The sequence below is a fragment of the Rhinatrema bivittatum genome, chromosome 1, assembly GCF_901001135.1.
Source record: "Rhinatrema bivittatum chromosome 1, aRhiBiv1.1, whole genome shotgun sequence".
Classification (NCBI taxonomy): Eukaryota; Metazoa; Chordata; class Amphibia; order Gymnophiona; family Rhinatrematidae; genus Rhinatrema; species Rhinatrema bivittatum.
In genome coordinates, this window is record NC_042615.1 from 755197421 (window position 1) to 755223081 (window position 25661).

At 47.8% G+C, this 25661-nt stretch overlaps 1 protein-coding gene across 1 annotated transcript in view; it reads right to left on the reverse strand.

Annotated features, from left to right (window-relative positions):
* Window positions 1-7699: 7699 nt before the first annotated feature.
* The window catches only part of SPEF2 (sperm flagellar 2), a 310148-nt gene continuing 292186 nt past the window's right edge, over window positions 7700-25661 (reverse strand). Inside the window, exons 13-14 of the mRNA XM_029578899.1 lie at window positions 15699-15802; window positions 7700-8007 (exon numbers count right to left, since the gene is read on the reverse strand). Of these exons, the coding sequence (XP_029434759.1) occupies window positions 7749-8007; window positions 15699-15802 (363 nt within the window). The 3' untranslated portion in view covers window positions 7700-7748. The remainder of the gene's footprint in view (window positions 8008-15698; window positions 15803-25661) is intronic.

Here is a 25661-nt window from a genome sequence, read left to right on the forward strand (position 1 = left end):
GAAGGCCTGAGTTCCAGGGGCGAGCAAAGGCTTCCCTGGCTAAGTGGTTTCTCTGTTTGTGCAGGGAGCAGAATCTGTCCACTTTGTAATTTAGTTCGGTTGCAAAGAGGTCCATTGTTGGTTGACCCCAACGTTGGAATATTCTGGTTACCACGAATGGATCCAGGGACCACTTGTGGGGATGGAACTGAAGACTAAGTCGATCTGCAACTATGTTGTGTATGCCTGCTAGATAAGTGGCCCAGAGAAACATGGAATGTGTCAGGGCCCAGCCCCAAATTTGTGTGGCTTCTTGGCAAAGGAGATAAGAGCTCGTACCTCCCTGTTTGTTCAGGTACCACATGACAACTGTTTGTCTGTTTGTATTAGAACAGTCTTGTGTGAAAGGAGTTGGGTTTGTGGCATATTGTGGACTCTTGGTCGAAGTGGCGATGACTCCTCTCATGGGGAGGGGCCCCGTGGGGAACCACAATGATAGGCTAGACTCTAGTAAGCAGACACTGAGGAAAGAAAGCTTTATTGTACTGCTGATGTAAATTGAATCTAGCTTCAATGAAGGGATAGTATTGAAAGCCAGCAATATCACCATAAGTTCAGACAGTCTCAATAGATGATGGTCTCACCCGGATGTAGCAAGGTTGGGTAGTGTTCCGCAGTGCGGGATAAGCCGAACCTGAAGGGTGGAATAAGGAGAGCTGGAGTGCAGCGATACTCACAGAGTGGCAGTGCTGGTAACATCCTTGGTAGAAGAATGGAGAGAGGGACCCGAGGTCTGAGGTGCAAGATAACCTGAGCAGGATAGGCCCTCGAGGAGCGAGTACCTAGGAGCACCAAAGGATCCTGGAAGAAAGTACATAGGACCCCTGAGGAGCGGGTGTCTTTAGGTTAGGTAGTTGAACCCCGAAGGGCAGACAGAAGCAAGGGGCCCCCGAGGAGTTGTACCCAGAGCTTCCGTACAAGCAAGTTACCCAGGAGGGTAGAGAGAAATTCAAGTGAGCAGCTTAGAAGCGGTCAGAGTAGCAAAACCGAAGTCCTTGCTAACTCGTTGGGCTGTAGCGAAGCGGAGGTTTAAATACCTGGAGGTACTGACATCATGTGGTGGGGACGCCCCCGAAGTTCCCGCCATGACGTATTCAAAAGCATAGGTGGCATGCGTGCGCGCGCCTAAGAGGCCTCAGGAAGAAACATGGCGGACGGGGACACCCATGTTGTGTCGGAGATGCCGAGGGTTTCGGCAATCAGCACTGGAGGTAGCCATCCTTCCCAGGGAGGAGGAAAAGGGTAGAAGAGAGGTGAGACAGAGCGGTCACAGCTGCTGCGACCGACGGACACAACAAAAGGCAGTCCTTGAACGCATAGAGGGGCGGATTTTCAGAGCCCTGCTCGCCTAAATCCGCCTAAATCCGGGCGAATTTAGGCGAGCAGGGCCCTGCGCGCCGGTGCGCCTATGTTCAATAGGCCTACCGGTGCACGCAGACCCCGGGACTCGCGTAAGTCCCGGGGTTTTCCAAGGGGGGCGTGTCGAGGGGGCGGGCCCGATCCGCGTGGCGTTTTCGGGGCGGGCCGTAGAGTTTCGGGGGCGGGCCCGGGGGCGTGGTTACGGCCCGGGGGCGTGGCCGCGCCCTCCGGACCCGCCCCCAGGTTGCGTCCCGGCGCGCTAGCGGCCCGCTGGCGCGTGGGGATTTACGCCTCCCTCTGGGAGGCGTAAATCCCCCAACAAAGGTAAGGGGGGGGGGGTTTAGACAGGGCCGGGCGGGTGGGTTAGGTAGGGGAAGGGAGGGGAAGGTGAGGGGAGGGCAAAAGAAAGTTCCCTCCGAGGCCGCTCCGATTTCGGAGCGGCCTCGGAGGGAACGGAGGTAGGCTGCGCGGCTCGGTGCGCGCCGGCTATACGGAATCGATAGCCTTGCGCGCGCCGATCCCATATTTTAGCGGATACGCACGGCTACGCGCGTATCTACTAAAATCCAGCGTACTTTTGTTGGCGCCTGATGCGCCAACAAAAGTACGCCAAATCGCGCTATTTGAAAATCTACCCCAGAGAGCATACCATATAACTCGAAGCTCCAGGAAGTTGATTTGAAATGTTGCTTCGAGGTTTGTCCAAGTACCTTGAGTCTGAAGATGGTTTACATGCGCTCCCCAACCTAAGGTGGATGCATCTGTAGTTAAGGTTACTTGTGGAACTGAGTGCTGGAAAGATAGTCCTGTGAGCAAGTTGTTCGTGTTTGTCCACCAGAGGAGAGATGAACGTAACTGGTGGGTTATTTGAACTGGAGATGACAGTGGTTGAATGGCTTGGAGCCACCGTGATCTCAATGTCCATTGCGTTATTCTCATGGCTAACCTGGCCATAGGAGTGACATGGACTGTGGAAGCCATGTGGCCCAGCAGAGTTAGGAACTGATGGGCTGTCGCCATTTCCTTTGTTCGCAGAGAATTTGCTAATCTGGAGAGTGTGTCTGCGCGGTCTTTTGAAAGGAAGGCTTTTGATACGGTGGTGTTCAATTCTGCTCCGATGAACTGTAGAAGGTGAGATGGTATGAGGTGGGATTTTTGGTAGTTGATTAGAAATCCCAATGAGTGAAGCAGATTGATTGTGAGCTTGAGAGAGTTGAGAACTCCTTGTCTTGATTGGCTTTTGATAAGCCAGTCATCCAGATAAGGAAAAAACGTGTATGCTTTTCTTGCATAAATGGGCCGCTGCCACCGTTAGGCACTTTGTGAATACACGGGGTGCTGAGGCAAGTCTGAATGGCAGAACCTGGTATTGAAAGTGTTGATGACCCACCAGGAAGCGCAGGAACTTGTGATGAGGAGGGAATATTGGAATGTGAGCATAAGCGTCTTGAAGATCCAGAAAACAGAGCCAATCTCCTGTTTGAAGAAGGGGAAGCATGGTGCCTAAGGAGACCATCCTGAATTTTTCTTTCCGCAGACATTTGTTGAGATTCCGGAGGTCTAAGATGGGACGTAGTCCTCCTGTTTTCTTTGGAATGAGAAAATAGCGGGAGTAGAATCCTCTACCCTGATGAGGTCGGGGAACTGGTTCCACGGCCCTGGCTCTCAGGAGGGTGGATAATTCTGTTTGCAGAAAAGTGGTATGATCCTTGTGTACCCAAAGAGACTTTGGTGGAGAGTCCTTGGGCACTGTGAGAAAATCCAGATGGTAACCTTGTGTTATTATGGATACCCATTGATCTGTTGTGATGTTTAACCAATTGGGTAGAAAGAAGGAGATTCGGCTTCCAACTAGTACATCCGGGTTTGGGTTCATGGACTGGCTGCTGTTCTCTGGCAGGTTTTCAAAACCCAGATGCTGGGCCTGTCTGAGGGGGAGGCTGAGGTATAGATGCCCTTGGTTGCCTGGATTGACCTCTCTGGGATGGCCTTGTTGTCCTACCATGAGGTGCTGGAAGATAATACCTTCATGGTCTGTAATAAGGTTTCCTAGTATCTTTTCTGGCTGAGTGTTTTGCAGAAGATGAAGTCTCTGATGGAACAGTGGAGAGTTGTCGCAGTGTCTCATTATGTTCCTTGAGCTGCGCAACAGCATCTTGTACCTTCTCTCCAAAAAGATTGTCCCCAGTACAAGGCAGGTCTGCCAATTTGTCCTGAACCTCAAGCCTGAGGTCAGAAGCCTTTAGCCAAGCCCATCTCCCGAAGCTAATCCCTGTTGCTGCCATTCTGGAAGATGTTTCAAAGCAGTCATAAGCTGCACGCACCTTGTGCTTACCTGCTTCCAAGGCCCTTATGAGTAATATTATTGAAGGCCTCTTGTTGTTGCTGAGGCAGAGATTCAGACAACTCCTGCATCCCTGTCCATAAATGTTGTTGGGATCGCGTCATATATAATTAGTATGATGCAATTCTGGAGACAAGCATGGAACATTGGAACATTTTTTTGCTCCAGACCATCTAGGAATTTTTGCTCCTTGCCAGGAGGTGTGGATGAATGAGGGCGGATTCTTTTGGATTTTTTTGGGCAGACTCCACCACTACAGACTGGTGTGGGAGTTGAGGTTTTTGAAAACCTGGTATATGTTGGACTAAGTAAGTGGCATCAGTCCGCTTGTTCACTGGTAGAATTGAACAAGGATGCTCCCACAGTCTATGCTGGATATCAATGAGGACTTCATGCACTGGTATGGCAAGCACCTCTTTAGGGGGATCTACAAATTGTAGAACCTCCAGAGTTTTTTACCTTGTGTCTTCTTCAGTTACTAACTGGAAAGGAATTGTATCTGACATGTCTTTCACGAAATTGGAAAAGGAGAGGTCCTCGAGTGGTGACTTCCTTCTTTCTTCTGGTGGAGATGGATCCAATAATACATCTTCTGAGGAAAAATCGGTGTCCACATCCTCCCATGTGTCTGATAAAGTACGCCATGGAGGAGTGGAGTGAGGGCTGAAAAACGGCATCAAAGGATATAAAGGTATTGATGGTTTTGTCGGTGGCATCGATGGAGGTTGATGCGGAATTGATGGCACCGATGGAGTAATCGGGCGCCTCGGCTGAGAAATTCCCGACGGTCCCAGTATTGGCTCAGGCATCAGTGAATTATCTGAGGCATTGTCATCCCGAGGATCAGGAATTGGTATTGGTTGGACAATCGGTGTCTTCGGCTCCGATGGTAGTAGTGGCATCGGCAGGGCACCGATCAGGGCATCGGGTTTAGCGAGTAGCGGAGTGAACATCGATGGGTCCGGCATTGGCATCGGTGCTGGCATTGGTGTCGGTGTGGGCATCAGTGCCAGTGCTGGCATCGGCACCGATGGATGAAGATCTCGCAAAGCTTCCCTTACTGCCTGGTGGATGAATCCGTCCAGTTCCTCCCATGTAGCTGGTGAGGTCAGAGCAGCTATAGGGGGTGGCAGAGAAGGTGGAACTGGCTCTTCCACAGGGCTCCTGGTGGAACAGTATCCGGCACCGATATCGGTATGGATTGCCTTGGAGTAAGAGGCATCGAGGGCGTTGACGGCTCTTCTACTCTAGTCCTTTTCAGTGGTGGCTCGATGGGTATCGAAACAGCTACGAGAATCAAGCCGACATCGGGGGTAGAAATCCGTGAATATTGGTGCCGATGATTTTCACGATGTTCGGTGCCTTTCTTTTCGAGCTCCGAGGTCGATTTAATCGATGACCGAGATGGAGTCGGGGATGGTCGGTCACCACTGCCATCAGGACGCCGCTTGGTCTTAATTACTAACTTTTTAGCCGCTCCTGCCGGTGACGACTGTGTCGATGTCTACGTCACTGGAAGTAGCTGAATATGAAATAGGCTTTCCATCTTTTCCAGACGGGCCCGTCTGCCTTTGGCCGTCATCTTGGCACATTGTGGACATGTGGCGACACTATGTCCTTCGCCTAAACACAGGACACACTCAACATGAGGGTCGGTGATGGACATTGTCCGAGGACAATTTGGGAATTTTTTAAACCCCGCTGTCATTCTGAAGGCCGGACAGCCGTCGACAGCTTTCTGACAAGAAAATTCGGAACGGTATCGACTGCGACAAAAACTTTACTAACCAATCGATGGAAAATGGGAGAACCCCCATGAAGGGGATTAAATTTGAGAATTTTTTTCAACTTTTTCCGTGAGATAAAAATGTGTGAAGTATCACACAGGACTCCTTCACCGCGAGACTTACTGCAGCGCGGAAAAAAGAAGACTGAAGGGAGACCCCTGTGGCTCGAGTTATCATGGCATACTGGGCATGCTCAGTGGGCTCAGTGTGCCAGTCAAAGGTTTCTAGAAACTTTGACAGAAAGTTTTCCGTGATAGGGCAGCGTCCAGTGATGCCACCCATATGTGAGGACTATCATCCTGCTTGTCCTGGGATAAACTTTGTTTCTTACCTTGTGGCCTCCTGGCCTGCTCTTACCTTGTACCTTGATCTGTGGCCTACTCAGGCCTTTCCTTGCCTTGAAGCCTCCGGGTCTGCTCATATCTTGCACCTTGCTCTGTGTTCTACTCAAGCTTTCCTTTGCCTTGTGGTCCCCAGGCCTCCTCCCACCTTGTGCCTTGCTTTGAGGCCTTTCCTTACCTAGTGGCCTTCAGGCCTTATGCTTATTGGCCTACGGGCCTTTTGCATTGCAGCCTTCGGGTCTCAGTGCTCTTTGTTCTGTACTGTCTTTGTCTAGCCCTTGTCTGGTCCTGTCCTTGTCTGTCTTGTCTGTCCTGCCCAGCCCAGTTTCTAGTATCAATTCCATGCCTTGCCATTGCCTAGTCCTGCCCCACTCTGAATCCAGTTCCAGTCCCCAGCATGGGGCTGTGTAGTCCAGTCACCAGCCTGAGCGTGTGTCCAGTCCCAGCCTGAACCTATTCCAGTCCCCAGCCCCTAACTCATTATCCTGCTCCGCCTGTGTCTGTATCCAGTCCTAGCCTGTGCCCAGTATTCAGCTCTCAGTTCCAGCCTGCGTCTGTCCAGCCTGCTCCAGTATCCAGTCCTCAACTTCCAACCTGTATCTGCCACAACATCCAGCCTCTGCCTGACCTCTGTTCCTGATTGTGCCTGCCCTACCTTGTCCAGTTTCATCCAGCCTGACTTGCCTCATCAAGCCTGACTTACTTTCAGCCATGATGTTCTGCCGAAGAAGCCAAGCCCTACCGGCCCCCAGAACCCAAGGGCTCAACCTGTGGGGGAAGGGGCTGGCTAGGCAGAAGATAAACTGAAGTCCAGCCCTGCAGAATTGTCCTGCTCCTGAGGAGTTATTCCCTGACCCCAGCCAGCATGACAGCAATGCCAAGTCTGTTTGGATTGTAAAAAACAAACAGCTGTGATGTTTTTCAGTGAAGCTGAGAGTGTTGCTTATAACAAGCAAGTTCCCTTTCGCAGAAGGGGACTTAACTCAACACACTGAAGGAATGTGACAGTCAGGAAAGGAGAAATGCACATCTCAATGTGTCTGAAAACATAGACAGACCCCCTCTTCAGGATGCCTCGTGGTAAGGATCACAACTGAAAATGTATTTACCATGGCTAAGCCTTCCTCCTGCTGTGCATTCTCACTGGCAGGTTTCTCTCCTTGTTAGATGAGAAGCCTACCGAAGATCATCGGATGTACTTTATATCAGGGGATCTCCCCTGAGGAAGTCACTTTTGGCGAAACAAGGGCCTTGTCGGGGCAATTGACACCATACCCAGAAGGAACACCTTATCTATTTATTTTCTGATTTATTGCAAGCAATTTTTGGATAATAGACTGGCTACTTATTTTTTGTACTTTCCAACATTGTCATTGTATTTGTCAAGGTAAAGCATATCTCATGTTTAAATGGTTTTCGTGTTCATTATTGTTATAACATACTTAGGTCTATTTGAAAGTAATTGTGTGTTGATGGCCAAGTGTTGACAACAAAAGTATTAGCACTCACGCCATAGGAGTGCACAGTCTGCAATTGATCCATGTTTAACTTATCAGTACTTACTTGAATAAGGGTCACATGATTGACAGTCTGTGCCACATTTGTTAACATTAAGGTGTTCATTTATTTTAATTGTATTTTTCTGTGAATGATTAATGAAGATTTCTGTTTTAATTAATACCATATCAACAATTCAAGTGTTCTTTTGTCCATTTCGTTGGAAAGTTTTTCTGCTTGTTTATTGAGCACCTTGTATAATTACATATTACCTGTTCTTTTGTATCTCTCTCTCTCTCTATAAATATATATATACATTTACATATATATGCATTTTCAGGACACAGGCAAAAACAATGTATTATAATAGAGTTATTTAGTTCAGCACTTACATTGTATATTTGTAGCACGTTTTAGCACCTCATTGTCAGAAATATCTAATAGCACAGCAAAGTCAAGTCCAGGTAGCAGTACAGGTGGATATAGTGAATCCATGGGATCAGTTACCAACAAGGTTTTTTTGGGCTTTTTGCCAACTTTTTCAGGATCTTTCCCTGTCAGAGCTTCGTGAAGAAGTTTTGCTTGATTAACTGTCTTTGGGAAATCATCCATGATCCATCCATGGCCCTGTGGGATTTTACTAGAGAACAAATATAAAGAATTGTAAAAAATGTAGATGTATTATAGTAGCCTAATAGCCAAGGCCAATGCAAGGGTATTAGGCGTCCTAGGTAAACCTTCTGCCTTGCGGCCTCCCCCTCTCCCCACCCTCCTCTGCCCCCCCCCCCCCCAATCCAGGCCCCGACCTCATTCACTCAGACAGGCACACACTTAGGTTCCTTGTCTCATTCATACATGCACCCTCCCTTTCTCTCACTACCACTGCTCTCTCATACACACACACAATCCCTCTCACTCTCACACACAAACACACACAAACAGAAGCGCCGCTCGTTGCCCACTGAGTCTCTACTCCTCTCGGCTGTGAGCAAGATAACCTCCGCTCGCGGCCTGCCGAGTCTCTACTCTTCTCAGCCATAAGTGGGATGTGCTCTGCTCACAGCCCCACATAGCTGCTCTTTGCTACCCCCTAAAGAAAGAATTTATACTTTGAAAACAATAACATATACCATAGGAATGTTATAAAATATGAATAATATGTACTTTAACTCATATCCCATGATTATTGTAAGTACAGCATCTTCAAGAAACTATTTTAAAACAAGATTAAAAGGATCAAAAAAACATTTTGAAATACCATAGGGAAGGCATCACAAAGGTTTGGGTTTTTTTTCTTCTTGTACAAACATTCTGGGGCAGATTTTCAAAGGGTTAAGCGCGTAACCCCAGAAAAACTGCCCCTGTGCACGCCGAGGCTATCTTGCATGGGCTCGGCGGCGTGCGCAAGCTTCGGGACGCACATATCTCCCGGGACTTCGAAAAAGGGGCATTCCGAGGGCGGGGACGTGGGCAGGGCGCAGGTCCGGGGGCGGGGCGCAGGTCGGTGGTTCCGTGGGCGAGGACGTGGGTGGGGCGCCGATCTGGGGGCGGGGTCGAGGCCTCCTCCGTTACGGCCCTGCCGAGGGATGGCACGCCGGCAGCCAGCCAGCGCACGCAAATTATGCCTGCCCAGAGGCAGGCATAACTTCGACGATAAAGGTCAGGGACGGGGTTTAGATAGGGCTGGGGGGCGGGTTAGGTAGGGGAAGGGAGGGGAAGGTGGGGAGAGGCGGAAGGAAAGTTCCCTCCAGGGCCACTCCGATTTCAAAGCGGCCTCGGAGGGAACGGAGGAAAGCTACGTGGAGGAAGGCTACACAGCTCGGCGCGCACAAGTTGCACAATAGTGCACCCCCTTGTGCACGCCAACCCTGGATTTTATAACATGCGCGCGGCTGCACGCGATTGTTATAAAATTGGGCGTAGATTTGTTCGCACCAGGTTGCGCGAACAAATCTATACCCGCGCGTATGTCTGAAAATCTACCCCTTTGTTTGTAAGAATTAAAATATCCCAATATTTTCAAAGGGATAAACATGAAAGTTAAATTGCAGCAATTTTTATATTGTGGAGAAATGAAGCAAAACTTTCATACATTGAAATAGAAGAATTTTGTGATAGTATCAACAGAATAGGATGTGTGCTGCCACATCAAGGATAAAGATTTGGTTTTAGATATTGTTCTCCCTCCTGCTTTCACTTTAATTAAAAATAGAATGAGACCCAGGAATCACTTAGAAAATGCAACTAAGGGAAAAGGCATGCTTTTAAACTCCATAAGGTTCATATTCAGAAACATTTAGCCAGATAACTCAGTAGTTATCAAACTAAATTAATATTTGGGCACTTATTTGTCTAAATTCTATCCAGATAACTTATCTGGCTAAAATGTGGCTAGATAAATCATGGGCGTTCTAGGGACATAACTGGGAGGAGCTGAATCAGCTGGATAAGTTGTCCAGTGTGGTCTGGTCATCCTGTAAAGATTATCTGGCTAACTTTAGGACAGGTTATCTGGCTAATTTAATGACAACAGATATATCACCGCTGAATACATAAGCTAAGTTAGGAAGACAAGTTTATCTGTCTAACTTACCGAGCCGTTATATAGACCTCTGTGTGCTAACTCTTATCCCAGCTGGCTGTTTGTTTACAATGTGTGGACCATGGCATTCTAGGATAGTGCTCCCTCTAGAAAATGCTATTCCACTAATCATATTGTTCAAGTTCTTCTTATCATTTTTAATCACAATTTGTTAAACAATATATATATTTTATTTATTTAGCTCATGATTTTTCATTGGTAGCTCAAGCTAAGTTACATTCAGATACCCTAGCAATTTCCCTGTCCCCAGAGGGTTTGCAATCTAAAGGGGTCATTTTTTATATTTTATTTATTTATTTATTTATTTATTTATTTATTTATTTATTTAAACACTCTTCTATATTGTCGTTAAGTTAGATAACCATTACAACGGTTTACGGCAAGGCACGATAATGAAAATAAGAGTGGTATAGATTACAAATTAATCATGTGCCATCATAGTACGGTAACAATTTAATACAATAAACTAGCGGGTAGATTTTCAAACAGCGCGATTTGGCGTACTTTTGTTGGCGCATCAGGCGCCAACAAAAGTACGCTGGATTTTAGTAGATACGCGTGTAGCCGCGCGTATCCGCTAAAATCCTGGATCGCCGCGCGCAAGGCTACCGATTCCGTATAGCTGGCGCGCGCCGAACCGCGCAGCCTACCTCCGTTCCCTCCGAGGCCGCTCCGAAATCGGAGCGGCCTCGGAGGGAACTTTCTTTTGCCCTCCCCTCACCTTCCCCTCCCTTCCCCTACCTAACCCACCCGCCCGGCCCTGTCTAAACCCCCCCCTTACCTTTGTCGGGGGATTTACGCCTCCCGGAGGGAGACGTAAATCCCCGCGCGCCAGCGGGCCGCTAGCGCGCTGGGACGCAACCTGGGGGCGGGTCCGGAGGGCGCGGCCACGCCCCCGGACCGCCCCGGGCCATAACCACGCCCCGGGCCCGCCCTCGAAACGCTACGTCCTGCCCCGAAAACGCCGCGCGGATCGGGCCCGCCCCCGACACGCCCCCCTCGGAAAACCCCGGGACTTACGCGAGTCCCGGGGTCTGCGCGCGCCGGTAGGCCTATTGAACATAGGCGCACCGGCGCGCAGGGCTCTTAAAATCCGCCCCTATGCGTGTAAGTTAAGCTTGTCTATTGGGAACATATTAGGCGGTTTGAATTTAACATTAATATGCATTTGTAGGTTACAAGTAACAAGTTCTAGTTTGGTGCAGTTTATTTCCCCGGAGGGGGAAAATACAGCAGTTAAAAATACTGTGGGTTAGAATCTCCCAAAGAATGCCACGCAATGGCAGCCTGCAGCTCTGGGACGCCATTGTTTTAAAGGGCCCTAGTTAGGCTGGTCAATTTGGAGTATATGAAAAGGAGGACACTCAAATCCAGAAAGGACAACAAAATGCAGGATAAAAATTTGCACTGAATTTGCATATATAATTAGCAAAAAAATACATTTGAATATGTAAACGTTTGCATAGATACATTACAAATTATTACTATAATTTAAATAGAAATACAAGTCACCATATGTAATGTAGATTACAGCATATTAAGAATTCAAGTCTGATAATTCCCTTCCAGCAGAGGCCCTCAGTGTGCCTCATCACTAGTCTTGTCAAGCTACTCCTCACTGCTCTTGCCATGCCCAAGTCCCAGCTCTATGTAACATTGCCTTGTCAGAAGCTCTTCATGGTGTCACTTCTGGCTCTGTAACTTGACACTTGTTCTGTCCTTGTGGCCTAAGCGCCTTCTCTCTTGCCTTGCCATGTGGCCTATGAGCCTTATGCCTTGCCTTGAGGCCCTCGCACCTTTCTTGACTTGTTTCCTGTCTTGAGGCTGTTTGGCCTATTCTTTCTTGTATCCTGCCTTGGACCTTGGGGCCTATTCTATCAATTACAATGCTACCTTTGGACTTCAGTGTTTTTGTTTAGTGTTTCCCTTGTCTGCCTTGTTCTTGTACTGTCTGTTCCAGTATCCTATCCAGTCCTGCCAGTACCATAATCTTGTCCTGTCTATTTCTGTATCCCATCCAGGCCTACCTGTACCAGAGTCTTGTCCTTACCTTGTGTCACCCTTGTCGTGTTAGTTTCAGGTCTTGCTTAGTATTCAGCTTTGCCTTGTCTTGGCAGCCAAGCCTGACTGGTCCATCTTGCCAAGTCTAACCAGCCTTCTCTCCAGCCTGCCTTGTGCAAGCCTCATCTGTGTGGACTCATCTCTATGAGGTACCACTGCCACAGAGACCTACTGGCCCCCAGAACCCAAGGACACAACCTGAGGGGAAAGGGGCTGGGTTGGCAGAAGACTGGCACTTGACATGTCCCAAATCTTGCCTTGGATTCCCATGCCGCTCCCCAGATGGGTTTCCCGGATTCCGGGGCCCGCAACATTTGATTTACAAGTGCATTCAGAAAGTATTCAAACCCTTTCACTTTTTCCACAATTTGTTACATTACAGCCTTATTCTAAAATGGATAATATGCATTTTTATGGTAAACACAAACAACAGATGCCTGATCTTTTTCCAAATGTTTATTAAGCAGAGACGTGTTCAAAAATCACCCGACTCAGGCCGAGTTTCGCGGTTCAAAAACCGCTGCCTCAGGGGCTACAAACAAACCAAACATAAATTAACAATAAATTAACAAACATTGGTTTGTTTGTAGCCCCTGAGGCAGCGGTTTTTGAACCGCGAAACTCGGCCTGAGTCGGGCGATTTTTGAACACGTCTCTGCTTAATAAACATTTGGAAAAAGATCAGGCATCTATTGTTTGTGTTTACCTTACGGCTATTATAGATCACCTACCTCTTTGTTAATATGCATTTTTCCCTTCTCAATCTACACACAATACCCCATAATGACAAAGCAAAATCAGGTTTGTAGAAATTTGTGTAAATTAATTAAAAAAAAAAATCACATTTACAAAAGTATTCAAACCCTTTACTCAGTACTTTGTTGAGGCACCTTTTGCAGCGATTACAGCCTCAAGTCTTCTTTGTTATGATGCTACAATCTTGGCACACCTGGATTTGGGGATTTTCTCACATTCTTCTCTGCTGATCCTCTCAAGCTCTGTCAGCTTGGATGGGGAGCGTTGATTCACAGCTATTTTCAAGTCTTTGAAGAGATGTTCGATTGGGCTGAAGTTTAGGCTCTGGTTAGAACCCTCAAGGACATTCACAGACTTGTCCTGAAGCTACTCCTGCATAATCTTGGCTGTGTGCTTAGGGTTGTTGTTCTGTTGGAAGGTGAATCATTGCCCCTGTCTGAGGTTAGAGCATTCTGAAGCAGGTTATCATCAAGGATCTCTCTGTACTTTACTCTGTTCATCATTCATTAATCCTGATTAGTCTCCCAGCTCCTACAGTTGAAAAACATCCCCATAGCATGATGCTGCCACCACCATGCTTCACCATAGGGATGGTATTTGCTAGGTGATGAGTGGTGCCTTGTTTTCTCCAGACATTACACTTTGCATTCAGGCCAAAGAGTTTCATAAGACCAGAGAATCTTGTTTCTCATGCTCTGAGAGTCCTTTAAGTGCCTTTTGGCAAATTCCAAGCAGGCTGTCATGTGGTTTTTACTGAGGAGAGGCTTCCATTTGGCCACTCTATCATAAAGGCCTGACTGCTGGAGTGCTGCCGAGATGGTGGTCCTTCTGGAAGATTTTTCCATATCTACAGTGGAACTCTGGAGCTCTGTCAAAGTGACTATCGGGTTCTTGGTCAGCTTCCTGACTAAGGCCTTTCTACTAGGATTGCTCAGGTTGCATGGACGGCCAGCTCTAGGAAGAGTCCTGGTGGTTCCAAACATCTTTCATTTAAGAATGATGGAGGCCACTGTGTTCTTTGGGACCTTCAATAATGCAGCAATATTTTTGTACCCTTCCCCAGATCTGTGCCTTGACATAAGACTGTCCCAGAGTCTACAGACAATTCTTTGACTTCATGGCTTTGATTTTGAAATATCAAAGAGGTGATTACCATAGATTAAAATCTAAATTATTATTCAATAGAAAATGGTATCAAATTTTTTACGTACTTAAAACGTTTAATGCACAGGCTCTTGCCCGCAATGGGCTGCAACCAGTATCATTAAACAAGCACTTGGGAACATGTCATTTACCTTTTCCTCATCCCTTCCTACCAGTGGACTTATATTATCCTTATTATTTACCCCAAAAAATGTTATTGCTTAACAAGAACTTTTTTTACTTTTTTTTAAAGCTGAAATCACTCATTCCAAACATGAGTGCTCTAACAAGAATCCAAATTTAACAATGTTTTGGCATCGACAGCCACCTTCATCAGGGGACCCAGTCACAATAACCTCAACATGGCCTCACTCTGCTTTGCTTAGTCACCATTTTTTAAAGCTAAGCAAAGTTGAGTGAGGCCATGCCGAGATTATTGTGACTGGATCCCCTGATGAAGGCATCTATCGATGCCTTCCTGACACCTCCCCATCACCTCTCTTAATACTTCTGTCTAGGGACTCTACTGCTGAAATACACTCACTTTCTCTATAACACACTTGTGCACATATACTCTTTTGCTGTTGTGTTATTGCTCATGTACTCAACCAACAAGTGCTTCTACCCATCTCCCCAGCAGACATCTGCAATTTGTAAACTGTCTTCCAAATAATAACTGCCTCATCCCCTCTTTATTTCACGAAAGTCCCTGGCACAAATGTTTTCACTGAATCACTTTTCCCTTCCTGAGATTGAATTTGTTTTCACCTTCAGGTCCACAGAGCTTTCCCAATGGCTTCCAGTGTCCCAAAAAGCCCTGCTGACTCCTGGTCCTTCCCATACACTGCTGCAGTCTGCCTGCCTTCAAGTGAGGGTTGTTTTTTTTTTTTGACTGGGCAGAAGGGCAGCGCTGCCAAATTTCCAGACACGGGTAGAAATAGTAGGATTATCTGAGAGAAAGGAGGACACATGACTACCCTAGCCCTAAAGGTCCGCATATCCTCCCAGTACAGAAATAATTCACGGATGTCTCTCAAGACGCCCTATCCCACTCCTCTCTACCACCATGTGACAGAGGCAAAAGTAGGACCTGAACTGGTCGGCACCATTTTGAAAAATGGCAGCGCTGAGCCCAGACCCACAAGGGACACGCTGGGCTTCCACTAGACCAAAAGGGAAGTTCTGGTAAGGACCTGGGAGTGTTGGGGAGTGAACACTTGGGGGAGTTTGATTACCAAAGAAGAGATGTTTAGGGAGGGGGCATAGCCTCCACCCAGAGCCTTCATTACCTTTTCAATTTTTATTCTTTACTTCAGCTGTCTCATGGAACGGCAGAACAGCGAGTCTTTAGAGACCCCTGGGGATTTATCCAGTACTGAGCTGCTAGGGTGTTTTATGAAATGTCTCTGGGTGCATTGGGCGCACATTAGTGCCCCAATATTCCCGGGAAAAATTAGCTACAACTCCTGAGTTGTAATTAATTTTCCAGGACATAAGACAGCTTGCAATTCTTCACAAAAGATACCCTATTTTATTTATATAATATTGCCGAGTAATGAACTGCTTTGCATATATTTGAATTCAAAGCAACACTTGCATTATTGCGGGATAACACTTGTATAGCTAAGGCATTTACTATGCTGTAAATTCTTAATGTAGGCAGGTAAATAGACCCCTAAGTTTATAATAATTTTGCAGTCTACTGTGATTACAAACTGAGAAAAAAGCTGTTCTCTTTTAAGCTAAAATGTAAAGGAACTAATTCTTACTTGAGGGCCTCTACCACCAGTTCAATTATCAGTTCATCGCTGATACTTTTTCCTTTTGCCAACAACTCCACAGTCTTGGCACCAAGCTGAGCACGGGAAGAAATCTGCAGAAAAAAATAGTTGTCTATCAAAAAATAAATATTTTTCAAGAGGTCAATATTCAAAAGCCATATAAACGGATAACTTTAAGTGGCAAGGTTTTGTATATTCAGCCCCTTATCAGCCTAAAATCTAGCCAGATAAAAAAGAGGCATTCTGGGGGTATTTCGAGGACCAGTTAAGTTATCCGGCTTAGTCGATTTTAAACTATAACCGGTTAAGCTGGCTAGATAACTTTAGACCTGCTTCAACTCTTTTACACTGGATAGCTTGCTACTTATTCAGATATCTTCGAAAAATATCTGGGTAAATAGCGCTCATTTAAAAAATCAAAAGCCGTTGGCCTCCTAGCCCAAGTCCCACTCCCCTCACTACAAGTCTCAATCCACCCGCTAGCCAGGCTCCTCCCCAATTCCTTGTCTAAAATAAAAAGAAAACAGTGTTGCAGTGCCTGGCTGGTCCCCCTCCCTCTCTCCCAAGTCTAAAGCAAAATCGCAACTTCTCTCCCCCAAACACCTCCCCTCACGCCGGCACCCTCCTCCAGAAGCCCTCCCACCCTCTACCCCTATTTTTTATGCCAGGATCACAGTGCAATATGATCCTGGCCACTTCTAGCGTTACTCTGGTAATAACGCTGAAGCATACATTTACTTTGATAGATTACACCTCCAGCGTTATTACCAGAGTAATGCTGGAAATAGTAGGGACTGCATTGCACTTCAATCCCAGCATAAAAAATGGGGGCCCTAAATCAGGTACTGGGTAGAAGGGAGGGCTTTCTGGGGGAAAGTGCCAACATGCGGAGAGGTATTTGGAGGGGAGAAGGCACGTTTTTGCTTTAGATTTAGCTGAGGGGTGAGGGCTGGATTGGCAGGCCCAACAGTGCTGTTTTCTTTTTATTTTACACATAGCAAGAGGTTGGGGGAGGCCTGGCCATTGAGTGGGTTGAGCTATGTGGTGGTGGTGGGGAATCGGTCCGGGATGCACACGACTGTTTGTTTCTGTTGGGAATGAGAGAGTAAGGTACTCTGATACAATATCTATGACATCATTTATTAATGTGACACCATGGTAATATATGTTATTTACAGAAAGTTATTTACATACCACATGATTGCATATACCATCCAGCACCCTTCGTGTCATCAGCCTTGTATCGAGGAGTCAGGTCAGCAAAGGCGAGAAGGGGGTTTTCAGTGTCCAGCACTCTATACGTCTATAGAGGCAATATCTCCTACTCCTGCCGGACACTGGAAAGTCCTGCTCTTTTATACCGTGCCATAAACAAGTGTGCGTGCGAGAGAGAAAGCAAAATTGCTTACCTTGTAATAGGTGTTATCCCAGGACAGCAGGATGTAGTCCTCACATATGGGTGACATCGGTAATGGAGCCCTATGTATGGAAAAACTTCTTTAAAAGTTTCCCTGAAACTTTTGAGTGGCACCAGAGCGCCTACTGAGCATGCCCAGCAAGCTATGATATTCCCTGCCACAGGGGTCTCCCTTCAGTCTTGTTTTGTAGCAATAAGCGTTAGCCAAAAATAAAATAATAAAACGTATCGGACCCAACTCCGCGGGGTGGCGGGTGGGTTTCGTGAGGACTACATCCTGCTGTCCTGGGATAACACCTATTACAAGGTAAGCAATTTTGCTTTATCCCAGGACAAGCAGGATGCTAGTCCTCACATATGGGTGATTAGCAAGCTAGAGGCTGAGTCATTTTGTAGTGAAGCAACAGTGAAGTATTGTTGATGAAATGAATCAGCCGAAGATCACAGCAGGTTGGATGTAGAAGGAGTTGGGATTAAACTGGAAACAAGTTCTTTAAGACGGATTGTCCATAGGCTGAATCTTGTCTTCCCTCTTTGTCTAAACAGTAGTGAGCTGTAAAAGTGTGAAGAGAACTCCACGTTGCTGCTTTACAAATGTCCAGAATAGGTACAGAATGAAGGTGTGCTACTGAAGTTGACATCGCTCTGACTGAGTGTGCTTTTACTCTCCCTTGAAGAGTAAGGCCTGCTTTTTCATAACAAAATTGTATGCAATCTGCTAGCCAGTTTGACAGAGTATGCTTACCCACTGCTTTACCCGGTTTGTTTGGATCATAGGATACAAACAGCTGACTGGATTTCCTTTGGGCTGTTGTGCGGTTTAAATAGAAGGATAACGCACGCTTACAGTCCAAAGTGTGTAAGGCTCTTTCACCCTGATGGGAATGAGGCCTAGGAAAGAATGTTGGTAAAACTATGGATTGGTTCAAGTGAAATTCCGTGACCACCTTAGGAAGGAATTTTGGATGTGTACGGAGGACTACTCTGTCATGTAGGAACTTTGTAAAAGGTTCATATGTGACTAGCGCTTGTAGTTCACTGACCCTCCTAGCGGATGTAATGGCTATGAGAAATACCGTTTTCCAAGTAAGGTATTTAAGGTCACAGGTATTTATGGGTTCAAATGGAGAACGCATAAGTCTGGATAATACTAAGTTCAGGTCCCATTGTATGCTTGGGGAATGAACTGGAGGTTTAATGTGAGTTAGGCCTCTCATGAACTTACTGACGAGAGGCTGTGTGGAGATAGATGCATCTCCCAGCTTGTTATGGTAAGCTGAGATTGCACTTAAGTGTACCCTTACAGATGACGTCTTAAGACCAGAGTCTGAGAGATGGTAAAGGTAATCTAGTAGTGAGGTAGTGGGGCAACTGAAAGGACCTAAATCTTTCTGAGTGCACCACAATGTAAACCGTTTCCATTTGTAGGAATAATTCTTTCTAGTGGAAGGTTTACGTGCAGCTATCAGCACTTGAGTTATAGTGGTTGGAAGGTTGAGTGGTTGTAAGATCAAGCTTTCAACATCCATGCTGTCAGGGATAGGGATTGAAGGTTGGGATGGCGCAGCTGACCCTGTTCCTGAGTTATGAGATTGGGAGCTACTCCCAGGCGAATTGGATCCCTGACTGAGAGATCCAGCAGTGTGGGGAACCATACCTGTCGAGGCCAATATGGGGCTTTGAGTATCATAGTCCCCTTGTCCTGTTGTAGCTTCACTAGCGTTTTGGTTATGAGTGGTATCGGTGGATACGCGTATAACAGGCCTGAATTCCAATGGCGAGCAAATGCGTCCTTTGGTAGGTTGTTCTGCTGCCAGAGGAGAGAGCAGTAATTGTTCACTTTGTAGTTGAGCTGGGATGCAAAGAGATCTATCGTCGGTTGACCCCAGCGTTGGAAGATCTTGGATGCTATTGCTGGATCCAAGGACCATTCGTGCGGTTGGAACTGACGACTGAGGCGATCTGCTACTATGTTGTGGATGCCTGCTAGGTAAGTGGCCCGTAGAAGAATTGAGTGTGTCAGGGCCCAGTCCCAAATCTGTGCTGCTTCTTGACAAAGGAGGTAGGAACCTGTCCCCCCTTGTTTGTTGATGTACCACATGGCTACTGTGTTGTCCGTTTGGATCAGAACAGTCTTGTGTGATAGGCAGTCCCTGAACGCATGCAGCGCATAGCGTATAGCTCGAAGCTCCAGGAAGTTTATTTGAAAAGAGGCTTCGAGCTTTGTCCACTTGCCCTGTGTCTTTAGATGACCAATGTGTGCTCCCCACCCTAAGGTGGATGCATCTGTAGTCAAAGTTACTTGTGGAACTGGTTGCTGGAAAGGTAGGCCTTTGAGCAGGTTGTTCATTGATGTCCACCAGATGAGTGCTGCTCTGAGGTCTGATGTGATATGAATGGGCGTGGACATTGGTTGAGTGGCTTGTATCCACTGTGCTTTGAGTGTCCATTGCAGTAGTCGCATGGTTAATCTGGCCATGGGAGTTACGTGAACTGTGGAAGCCATGTGCCCTAGAAGAATTAGGCACTGGTGAGCTGTTACCTGGAATTGGTTTCGAAGATTGTGAGTCAAGAGGACAAGTGTTTGAGCACGATCTCTTGGAAGAAAAGCTGTTGCTATTACAGTGTTTAGTTCTGCACCTATGAACTGTATAAGATGAGTTGGTGACAGATGGGATTTCTGGTAGTTGATGAGAAAACCCAAGGAGTTAAGCACATGGATAGTGAGCTTGAGAGAAGTGAGAGCTCCTTCTTTTGATTGACTCTTGATGAGCCAATCGTCCAGATAAGGGAACACGTGCACTTTTTGTTTGTGGAGGTGTGCCACTGCTACAGCCATGCACTTTGTGAATACTCGTGGTGCTGATGCAAGGCCGAATGGCAGCACTCTGTATTGAAAGTGTTGATCCATTATCCGAAATCGCAGGTACTGGCGATGAGGAGGAAAGATGGGGATGTGAGCGTAGGCATCTTGTAGATCCAGAGAGCAGAGCCAATCTCCCCTTTGAAGAAGAGGTAGAATGGTGCCTAGGGACACCATCCTGAATTTTTCTTTTTTGAGAAATTTGTTGAGATTTCTGAGGTCTAGAATGGGTCGAAGGCCTCCTGTTTTCTTTGGAATGAGGAAATATCGGGAGTAGAATCCTCTGCCCTTTTGAGATCCAGGAACTGGTTCTATGGCCCTGGTTTTCAGAAGGGTGGATAATTCTGTTTGAAGAATTATGGAATGTTGATTTACTGTCCAAGATGGAAGTGGAGGGTTTTCTTGTGGGACAGTAAGAAAATCCAGTTTGTAACCGTGAGCTGTGATGGATAACACCCACTGGTCGGTCGTGATGGAGGTCCAATTGCTTTGGAAGTATGTTATTCGACCCCCCACTGGTATGTTTGGGAATGGGTTGATAAGGCTGCTGCTCTCTGAGGATTTTCAAAAACCAGATGTAGTGGCAGTTTGTGGTGGTGGTTGAGCCCTTGCAGGTCTCTGCCTAGGCTGTTGGCGTTGAGGTGGGCGGGCTGTTCTGGGCCTACTTGCTGGGGGGTAATACCTGCATGGACGGTAGTAAGGACGTCTAGTATCATGCCTTGGAATTTTTCTTGTGGAAGGCTGAGTATCTTGTGGTAGTAAGGATAACTGCTTTAAGGTCTCTGTGTGGTCCTTTATGGTCGCCACAGCTTCCTTTACCTTCTCTCCAAAAAGGTTGTCCCCCAAGCAAGGAAGATCAGCTAAGCGTTCTTGTACCTCTGGGCGTAGATCAGAGGCCTTGAGCCATGCCCACCTTCTTGCAGCTATACCAGATGCAGAAAGTCTTGCTGCAGTCTCGAAGCAGTCATAAGTGGCTCTGACCTCATGTTTTCCTGATTCGAGGCCTTTGTGAATGATAGCTTGTAATGGTTCCTGATATTGTTCAGGAAGAGAGAGAGTTATGTCTTGAACCTGCTTCCAAAGGTTCCTTTGATACTGGTTCATATATAACTGGTATGATGATATCTTGGATACCAGCATAGAACCTTGAAATACCTTGCGGCCTAGGTTGTCTAGAAACCTACTCTCCTTCCCAGGTGGTATAGAGAAATGGGATTTTAGTCGCTTCGCCTTCTTTTGGGCGGATTCGACGACAACTGATTGGTGAGGCAACTGTGATTTTTGAAAACCTGGAATAGGTTGCACCAAGTAAGTTGCCTCAGATCTTTTATTCACCGCCGCCACTGATCCTGGCTGTTCCCAAATTCTGTATTGCAGTTCCTGGAAAACTTCATGGACAGGGACTGCCAGCATTTCCTTAGGAGGATCCACGAACTGCAGAACCTCCAATGTTTTTTGTCTTGCATCCACCTCTGTTTGTAATTGAAAGGGGATGGTTTCAGCCATATCTTTCACGAAATTTGTAAAGGACAGGTCCTCAGGAGGTGACTTCCTGTGGTCGTCAGGTGGAGATGGTTCTGAAAAGATTTCTTCATCCGAAGAATATTCAGAACTGGTGTCCACAGGCATCTCACGTGGAGTGTGGTGAGTGACTGGCTCCTTAGGCCTTGATGGCAGAAGAGGAGAACGAGGTCTTGTAGGTCTTGGTATCCCAGATGGGCCTGGAACGGGTTCCTCTGGCACTTTACTGGCAAGAATATCCAGGAGTGTGTCTAATTTGGAGATGACTGGATGGAGCATCGAGACATCCTCCTTGGGCATCGGTGTAGGCACCGGTGAGGGTACCGGAGTAGGCATCGGGACCGGTTCCCGTGGCATCGTTGGTGTCGGCGGCATCGATGGCGATGGATCCTTCGGGGTTGGAATCGGCATCGATGGAGGTGTCGAATCGCATCACGCAGAGCCTGGTGCACCGCTTGACGTATGAACGTGTCAAGTTCCACTCTCACAGCTGGTGATAACAGAGCAGCTATGGAGGGAAGCAGTGTTGGCGATGCCGATACCTCCTCAGAGCCCTGAGGAGGTACGGAGCCCGTCACCGATATCGGTGGGGATCGCCGTAGTTCAGTAGGCCCCAAAGCCTGCACACTCGTCCGAGCTAGCTTTGCGGGTGAGGCCATACCTGTGGATGGATCATCGGTTATCGATGCCTGGCGCCTTCGATGCCGGTGTCGATGTTTTTCCTTTTGTTTCTCGCTGCCCGAAGTCGATGCCTTCGATGACACTGAAGAGGATGGCGTTGAGGCATCTCCCGCCTCCGGACGATTCTTCTTCAGTATAACTTGACGGACTGATCCTGATGGCGATGACTGCCCTGAAGTCGAAGCCCTTGGAAGCAACTGTATATTAAACAATTGTTCCATTTTTCGGCTCTGAGACGACGGCCTTTCGAAGTCATCTCCGCACAAGATTTACAGGTTTGAATATTGTGGTCTTTGCCTAAGCAAAGAACACATTCAAAGTGTGGGTCGGTTATTGACATCGTCCGCACACAATTTGGGCATTTTTTAAACCCAGAGGCCATGTCGCCGGACAGCCGGCACCGGCGACGGCATAACACCCCCTCCCACACCCACTCCCAACTTTTCCTGATGTCCATTGGTGGTAAATAATATTGTCGAGAATGTTGCGAAAAGAGTCTGTTAATGGACCCTTGGGCCGGCTGACTGGAGACGGACTCCAATCGATGGTAAGGGAGCCGGGAGGCGGAACAAGGCTGGAGTGGGTGACGAAGTCTTCGCCCTGGAAACCCGAGACCCCCCCAGGAGGAGCCCGGTTGAGGCTGGCTGAAGACAAGGAGAATCGAGAAGAAGTCCGAAGGTCGAGGCTGGCTGAAGACAAGGCAGGATGCTGGGAAGGCTGGAGCGGAATCACGGAGCAGAGGCTGGAACAGGCAGGGTCAGGCAAGGCAGGAACAGGTAGGAAGCAAAGCACGGCAGGAACAAGCAGGGACCAGGGCTGGAAGCAAGGCACGGCTGGAACAAGCAGGAACCAAGGCTGGAAGCAAGGCATGGCTGGGACAAGCAGGAACCAAGGCTGGAAGCAAGGCATGGCTGGAACCAGCTGGAACCAAGCAGGAACGGCAACTAAGCACTCAAGAGAGCGACCTCATTGCAAGGCAAGATAGGAGAGACAGACGCTGGTTTAAATAGCCAGCCGGCATCTGACGTCAGGAGAGGGGCGGTTCAGCACTTCTGGGTGCTGGACCTACAAGAGGGGTTCCCGCGCGCGTTCCCTGGCAGGGGGAGGAGTCTGGTTCGGGCCTCGGCGGCGTCTCCACGAGGGAGACGCCACTGCCATGCGGTCGGGTAGGCCCAACGGACCGCGGGTCGTGGCAGGAGCAGGGGACCCGAAGAGCAAGTAAGGACCCGGTCACTAGCCTGGCAACCGGGACCGCAACAGTACCCACTCCCTTACGACCCCTCTTCAAAGGACCAGGCCTGTCAGGGTGGTCCAAGTGGAACTGCTGCAGGAGGGATTTGTCCAAGATGTTGCGAGCAGGTTCCCAAGTATTGTCTTCGTCCCCACATCCTTCCCATGCAAGCAAGTATTCCCAACGTCTGTTGACAAATCGAGTATCTAGGACCTCTCGTACCTGAAACATGGGGTCTTCAGCTGTGGGGGCGGAGCTGGCATCGAGTGGTTTAGGATGAAACCTGGAGAGGATCACTGGTTTCAACAAAGAAACGTGAAAGACATCATGGATGCGTAGAGTAGTAGGCAGCCGCAGGCGATAGGAGACCAGGCTTACTCTCTCTGCTACACGAAAGGGGCCGCAGAACTTGGGTGCCAGCTTCTTGGAGAGTTGTCTCAGATGGATATTTTTGGTACTAAGCCACACTCGGTCCCCTGGGAGAAAAGAGAGTGCGGGTTTCCGATCTCGATCAAAATAGCGTTTAGAAGTGAGTGTGACTCTTTGGAGCCGGCGTTGAGTGGAAATCCAAAGCTTACCTAATTAGTCAGCGGTTAATTGGGCGGCAAGCAAAGCGATGGGTACGGGCAATGGCAAGGGTGGTTTGAGCTGTTTGCCGTACACAATTTGGAAGGGTGACTTCCCTGTTGCCGTATGTACTTGATTATTGTAAGCGAATTCTGCCCAAGGTAGACGGTCCACCCAATTGTCTTGTTTGTGATTGATAAACGCTCGTAAGAACAATTTCAAAGAGCGATTCATGCGTTCAGTTTGACCGTTGCTCTGCGGGTGGAATGCGGTGAAGAAGCTTAACTGGATTTTAAATTTTTTACATAAGGCTCTCCAGTACCTGGCCGTGAACTGCGGACCTCTGTCAGACACAATGTCCTGAGGCAGGCCATGGATGCGGAACACATGGTGAGTGAACAAAGAAGCCAGCTCAGTAGCGGAGGGTAGCTTGGCTAAGGGCACGAAGTGGGCCACTTTAGAGAAACAGTCCACAGTGACCCATACCACAGTCTTGCCTTGAGAAGGTGGGAGTTCCACCACAAAATCGGTAGCTATATGTGTCCAGGGTTCCGTAAGAACGGGCAAAGGTTGCAGTAACCCCCTCTGAGGACCACTCAGTGGTTTTTGCAGGGCGCAGGTGGGGCAGGAGTTAACGTAGAGCGAGACATCTCATCGAAGTCCAGGCCACCAGTAAAAGCGGTTTATGAGATCCAGTGTTCTTTGTCTTCCTGCGTGCCCTCCGGACGAGTCATGTCCCCAAGTCAAAACTTTCTTTCGGAGTCTTTTAGGTACAGTGGTTTTAGTTGTGGAATCGAGTGGGGTGGTAGCTAGTTGGATACGTGCGGGATCCAGAATAGGTTGCGGAGTTCCCTCTTCCTCAGGTTGGGTGGTGCGAGACAGGGCATCCGCTCGAACATTTTTCTCCGCGGGTCGATACTTGAGGATGAAGTCAAAACGACTGAAGAAGAGTGACCATCTCGCTTGCCGAGGATTCAGTCGTTGGGCTTGAGCTAAATACTGCAAATTCTTATGGTCCATATATACGGTCACCAGATGGTTAGCTCCCTCTAGCCACTGCCTCCATTCTTCGAAGGCTAGCTTGATGGCTAACAGCTCCTTGTCTCCGATGCCGTAATTGCATTCGGCAGGCGAGAACTTTTTGGAAAAGTAGGAGCATGGCATTAACTTGCCCGAAGAATCGTGCTGGCTGAGGACGGCTCCGACTGCTAGATTAGAAGCATCGACCTCCACAATGAACGGGCGCCGTGGATCCGGATGACGTAGGCATGATGCCTCCAAGAATGCTTGCTTTAATCCTTCGAAGGCTAAACAAGCAGTGGTAGGCCAATCGTGGGCATTGACTCCCTTGTGGGTAAGTGCGGTGAGAGGGGCTACCCTCCGGGAGTAGTGAGGTATGAAATGCCTGTAAAAGTTGGTGAAGCCGAGAAATCGCTGTAGAGCTTTTAAGCCTGAAGGGCGGGGCCAATTGGTGATAGTAACGACCTTCTCGGGGTCCATCTGAAAGCCAGAAGAAGAGACGATGTATCCCAAGAAGGGAAGTGACTCACACTCAAACTGGCACTTCTCTAGGTTAGCGTATAAATGATTGTCTCTAAGGGCTTGTAGCACGCGTTTGACGTGTTGGCGGTGTATGGAGAGATCTTGACAGTAAATCAAGACATCGTCGAG